This window comes from Centruroides sculpturatus, unplaced genomic scaffold, assembly GCF_000671375.1.
Source record: "Centruroides sculpturatus isolate CEXI.00-Female unplaced genomic scaffold, Cexi_2.0 scaffold74, whole genome shotgun sequence".
In the NCBI taxonomy this organism is placed as follows: Eukaryota; Metazoa; Arthropoda; class Arachnida; order Scorpiones; family Buthidae; genus Centruroides; species Centruroides sculpturatus.
In genome coordinates, this window is record NW_019384309.1 from 647,722 (window position 1) to 654,312 (window position 6,591).

A 6,591-nucleotide genomic window follows, 5' to 3' on the forward strand; every position below is an offset into this window, starting at 1 on the left:
GTGATGACAAAGAAAACATTGTTTAATTTATATTAATATGTATCACTTAAGAAAATTTTAATAAAGGTATTTATCTTAATTATGAAAATATAGTAGCATGTTTTTTAATTTTTGGAACCTAACCCTCTTTTTCGTACTAGTTCTTTGTTTCGCATAACACGGATTCGCATAACACGGCAATTTTTTGGAACGTAACTACCGTGTTATACGGGGGTTACCTGTATTACATTGATACCTGAGTGTTTATGGTTATCATTGCTGGTCCTTATTATTATCCACCCCACATTAGTAGATATTTAATTAATTTAATTATACCAAGGGCTAAAAACAATTCTTTGTAATAACAGATTACAGTATTACTTATTGATTTGATTTGAATAAGTTTAAAACTATTCAGCAGCCAGAATCCACCCAATATTTTTTAATTATATTTAAAAAATGGCATCTAACAATAAGCTGTCATCAATAACAATTTAGTAAGTAAATTGTGATTGTTCGAGCAAATATAATTAAGGTCGTGACCTATTAAAACTTTAATTGTATAGTCTGATGAAGGATATGCTAAAACATGTCAAAATTAAACACATTCACTTCCCTATGGGAAGCAATCTCTCTCACTAGTTGTGTGCCAAAAATTTTTTTACATTTTGTTTACTTATTATATGTTTGTTAAAAATGTTGAAGAAATTATATAAAATATAATATATTCTTAGAAGTATACAATAAATAATAAAATTCTTTTTCTTAAAGACAAATGATAAAATTGTTTAAGCAAAAAACACAGAAAACATTTAGAATGCTCATGAGAGGAGTTGGCACATGCAGTGTTACAGCGTAGACAGCCAGCAGTGAACTGTCAGTGATGCCTCAGAACACATCAAAATAAATAAAGTTACAAAGTTCAACAGATGAATACTGATTGACTATTTGCAATTCTTTTGACTGGATGCATCTTTACAAAACCATGAACTGGGTTTTCTAATTATTAAATTTGTATACAGACCAATATCATAAAATCATTAAAACTGTTTTATTCACAAGCACTTTAAATTACAAGAGGTAATTTAAACACAAAAATAACATTGAATAAATCTAAAAGCAACTACATTTAATATAAAAAATCTGAAAACAATAATTAATTATTTTATTTTTAAACTATTTAAAGTTTTGTATGTTATAATTGATTTGCTATAGGCCTGTACAAAAAGATTTTTTAACAATAGCAACTTGAAGTCTTATTAAATAAAGAAATTAAATTATTAAATTGTTGTTTTGTCATCATATGTATTGTATTTATTGTCAAAACTTTAATATTTTATCTCATTTCCAATCAATTCATTATTATTATATGAAGGAGTATTTGTTTCATTATAACTTCTCATCATCTTCCTGAATTAGTTTTTACCGTTATTTTCACTATTAGATATTGGTAGTCATTTAGAATGATTATCATCAACAATGTTCATTCAATCTTTCTTAAACTATTTGATCTGCTTACAGACATTTCATTGTCTTAAGCAGTTTTCCGATACTGCTGCATCATCTATAAATTTCAGCATATTGGCTTTCAAAAGAAACATATTACAGCACATTTTTCTTCAGATCAAACTAAGAAGAAGTAGAGTTCTTTATATCATACCTTATTAACAAATAAGAACTTTAAACATGATAAAGAATTGCAGTTAAAAGAGAAAAAGTCTTTTTTCTCAATTCTTTATCAATATAAGAAGCCATTTCAACAAATAATAAATCATATATATCTGTAATTAGAATTTTGTGCAATATTTGGAAGTATCGCATCCAATTTTTCAAGTAGTGTTGTATTTTGTAATTAGAATTCTTTATAATTTGAATCATCATATTACTTCAAGCCGAATAAATATTATTCTAAATTTTTAACCGACCAATCAATTTTTAATCTGTGTTCAATTTATATTTAATTTAATTTGCGACACTTTAAATTACTCTTATTATTATTATTGTTTGATACACAACATACAGTAACTAATCTCTATACAGTCATACAAATTTTTATACAGAAAAACCAGACACACAACAGTTGTCCAGTGTAAGACCACTCACAATAAATCATAAACAAGCCCTTTCAAGTGATTTTGTCATCCAAGGCAGTTATAATAAGATGTGAACTCTGAATAAGAGATTTGCCACCATCCAGACTTATAGGTCCCCTGTATAAGCAAAAATGTCAATGGAACCATACTTATACATGCAAGGTCAGTTTTTAACATGAACCAATACTACTATATATTCTCCATGCTCTACGCGTGACTATGGAGCATTGACCAATGCTCCATAGTCACGCACTTTAGTGTTCACTATCACTTGCATCTCAGTGCTCCCATGGGGACAAACTCCACACCCCCTAAAACTATATAACATCAAGTTCTCTACAACAGTCAAGTGGACTTCTCAAAGTTGGCATAGTCAAGTATGCTAAACAGTTAAATGCGATAATGGAGTGACTAGACTCCCGATCACATGCAGCCTGAAAGTAGGCCAATTTCAGGAGACTATATCTGGCTGTATCACACATAGGGGTATGGTTCACAACTAATGCATGACTTTTCATTTGGTCCCAACTATCTCATTCAGAGGTGTAATTGTACCACTGTAACATCATCTCATCTATTGGCACAACCCCAATTACAAGAATTCAGGCCGAATTCGAGCACAAATCCTTTGTAACATCCAAATTATTTGGAAAACGTCTCACCAGCTCCATTTACTCGCCTCGACTGCCTCATTCGGAGCAGTACATGTACCGAGAAATCCACAAACATATATGAATATGTTGGTGGAATGCAATATATGAATTATTTAACAGCAGTAACTGGTTAAGTTTCTGAGGAATGTTCAGAATATCAGATTTGATTATGAATAAAAGAATGGAATTTAAAAGCACTTTAATCTTTGAATGATGTTTTTTGCACTTAAAATATTGAGAATTTTTGTCATTTATTCAATTATTAAGCAAGCAAACTTTGAAAATTTATTAAAAGAATATAAAAAATGAAGGTTAATTTTATGTCAATTACTCGCAGATGTGTATTGTTAGCGGTGAAATTAGGCCTAACTTATAATTATGACAAAAATCTCATTATTCACTTGTACATTTAAACTCTACATCTTAACATTTTCATACCTGAGATCGTCTTCTTTCATACATTAAACTAAAAAACTGTATATTTGTAAATAACAATCGAACTTTAAAGAATCGAATGGCCAGTTTCAAACTCGAACAGATACAAAACTCGCTCCTTTGAACAAAAACCGTTTCCTATTGGTTGATTCAAGATATAAATTTCGTTCCGATTGGGTTACGCGAGCCGTTCGTCATCGTTGGTAATGTGACGTAGAGGTAAACAAGATGGCAGCGCACAGTGAGTAGCGAGTATGAAACTGAGGAATTTCACTCAAGTACGTCGAATTTTAGTGTTAATATTCGTATTTATTGTGATTCTTTGGTTAATAATCCAACACGAGTATGTCTCGAATTGTTTAAATGCGACAGATTCGAAATCTTGCGAGAAGATTCGTTTAAATGAACTTTATATGGCCATACGTCGAGCTGATGTCGATTCACGTTGTTATAATGAAGTTAATAAGTTACAGTCGGAGCTACTGAATGGTCCGGATGTTACTTTATACATAATTACACCGACATATCCTAGATTAGTTCAAAAAGCTGAGCTTACGAGGCTATCATACTGCTTTAAATTAGTACCAAGTGTTCATTGGATAGTGGTAGAAGACAATGAAGTCAAAACAGAATTAGTTACCAAGTTGTTGCAGAATACTTTAATTCCCTACACACATTTAAATATAAAGACACCGGCTGAATTTAAAATGAAAGAAACAGATCCAAACTGGTTAAAACCCAGAGGAGTCTTGCAGAGAAATCTTGGTTTAGAGTGGATTCGAAGTAAACTGATTCTAGAAAAGGATAAAGGTGTGGTATATTTTGCCGATGATGATAATACTTATGATCTAGAACTGTTCGAAGAGATGAGAACCACGAGAAAAGTTTCCGTGTGGCCGGTTGGCCTGGTGGGAGGATTGATTGTAGAAAAACCTCTGGTTAGCGACGGGAAAGTCGTAGGTTGGAATACTCTGTGGAAAAAAGAGAGACCGTTTCCGATCGACATGGCCGGATTTGCCGTCAATCTAGAATTAATTCTTCGGTATCCGGATGCTCGGTTCGATCTCTCGGTTCCTCGGGGTTATCAAGAAAGTCATCTGTTGAAGCGTATTGTTACCGTCGAAGAATTGGAACCCAAAGCGGATAATTGTACGAAGGTTTTAGTGTGGCATACAAGGACGGAACAACCGAAATTAAAACAAGAGAAAAAGTTAAAAATACCAAGCAATTTAAATATTGAAGTTTAAAAATATATTTTTATATGATATTTTTATACTTATAATGTGTGCAATAAAATTTCTGAAGCTTTTTATATTTATGTAAAAAAAATAACATTTGTTGGTTTTAATAAGGCATGTTATTTTCGAATAGATTTATAAAAACAATTAAATACTTTAACGTAATTTAGATGCTCTTTTGAGAAGATAATATAAAATTAGATACTGCAAAAAACATATTTCTATAATGTTGATTGTTAATATTTTTTATTTTTAACATTTTGTTTCTATTATATTACATATCATAGAATATATATAAATTATTTAATTTACATATACAGGTATTTGTTGCTTAATGATGGGAATACATTAAGCAAACTACTTACAAGTTAGACAAACCAATATGATATAGTCAGTATGCTACAACATACTGAGTTGTCTACTATATATTTTTAATATATAGTACAGTACTACTTACTTGCATGGACTATATGTAACATAATGATAAGAATTTTATGTATATAACATAATTAAACAGGAAAGGTGCAGGTGATTACAAAACTTTTCACTCCATTATAATCTTATGGGTCCTCTATTGTACATGCAGTTCCTCATTAAGCACTATATACCTGTATGTAAATTAGATAGGAAATGTTTTCAAAATTATTGGCAGATTGCTTCTCTTTTGAGTTCCATAACATCTAAAGTTTACTTCTTAATGGCATTAAATTTATTTTATGTATAATGTTTCCAAACATTTAAAAATAATCATTTTAAATATAAATAAATTTATTATTATTATTTATTATCTTGACTGTTAATTAAATTTAAAGTGAATTGAAACTACATGCCAATTTTTAGGTTACCAAAACATTCTTTTTAAACCTTAAAAAACATACAGAAACTGCCATGAAGCATGATTAGATCAATTTTTTCAAATTACCACTGTTTTATCAAGGATGTACTGTACACAACACATTTTAGTAAAATTAAGTATACCTTCATTCAATGTTTACATATTATATTCATAATTATTTTGCTATGGAAAGTTGTGATATCAGGAGCATTAATTTCAAATTTGATGCAGATAAGTTGAAATCAGAATATTGTGCATACAGGACATAATGTATTTTAAATTCATGTCTCTTTCACATTTAGATTGACAGATTTTAATAAATCAAAACTGCAAAACACCGTTGTACCTTGCTAGGATTGTAGAATATTACTCAACAAATAAAAAATTGGAATTATGGATCAAGAGCTTTTATTAAATATTTTTTTTTTTTTTTGAGATAAGGCTATCCAAAACCTGCTTCCTGCAGCACTGAATATATTGAAACTTATGAAACTGAACTTATATATTTAACTTAATGAATATACTGAACTTATGAAAAATCTAAAGAAAAACAGACGGTATCCTAAAATGGTAAAATTAGTGTTTTCCTGTACAAGTAGTAGCTAAAAATGCTTATGTAGCATGTAATATTTACCAAACTGATATTTTCTGACAAATTTAGTACTTACGGTCTACCATAAAAGAATAAAAGTTTTTCTTCATATGCACAATAACAATATGGTTTATATTTCAAGGACAATAACATCCTAGATACTTAGTTGACACTAATATATTCTTTAACTAGCTGATACCCGTGACTTCGCCTTCGGAGGTTTTGCAAGCAAACCCCATTTATATTCAGTGTTTCAATAACCATAGTAATTGTTATATAACACCTACCGCCGAGAATGATGAGAATTGCAGAGAATCAAACAAACTATTTTGAATTTGATCAATTTTCTGGAACGTTTACAAATCGTTCTATAATTTAAAAAGATTCGAACATTTGGTTAAAAAATTGAAATATATAAAAATATTTATATATTTCAATTTTTTAACCAAATGTTATTAATTTAATACACTTAAGTATTTAATGAAGACTAAACGTAACAAAAAATCGCATCTAAAATAGTACAGTAGAAGCCATTCTTCCGGTTAAGCTTAATCCTCTCCCTCTCCCCCCGCGGGAGAATTTAGAAAAATCCCTTCTTAGTGTCCATTCTCATGGCATACCCTACTAAAACGCATACAATACGAATACGAAATAACAAATTCGAATTTAAAACGGTTCGAACATTTTTAAAATCGAAATGGATAAAAATATTTATAACAATGTCTGAAATGTTATTAATTTAATACACCTAAGTACTCGATGAAAA

General features: G+C 29.9%; 2 protein-coding genes across 2 annotated transcripts in view; one reads left to right on the forward strand and one right to left on the reverse strand.

The window, feature by feature from the left end:
- The window catches only part of LOC111620952 (putative uncharacterized protein DDB_G0289963), a 30,367-nt gene extending 27,002 nt beyond the window's left edge, over positions 1–3,365 (reverse strand). The window contains exon 1 of the mRNA XM_023362979.1: positions 3,164–3,365. The gene's annotated coding sequence lies outside the window, so the exon portion shown is untranslated. The remainder of the gene's footprint in view (positions 1–3,163) is intronic.
- On the forward strand, positions 3,354–5,330 carry LOC111620730 (galactosylgalactosylxylosylprotein 3-beta-glucuronosyltransferase I-like). The gene has a single exon (XM_023362723.1). It carries the CDS (start codon positions 3,415–3,417, stop codon positions 4,405–4,407), a length of 993 nt encoding a protein of 330 aa, XP_023218491.1. The 5' UTR covers positions 3,354–3,414; the 3' UTR covers positions 4,408–5,330.
- Positions 5,331–6,591: the final 1,261 nt, after the last annotated feature.

What these genes read in the sequence shown, in the direction of transcription:
- LOC111620730 (XM_023362723.1), top strand. Translation starts at nt 3,415, where the DNA reads ATGAAACTGAGGAATTTCACTCAAGTACGTCGAATTTTAGTGTTAATA.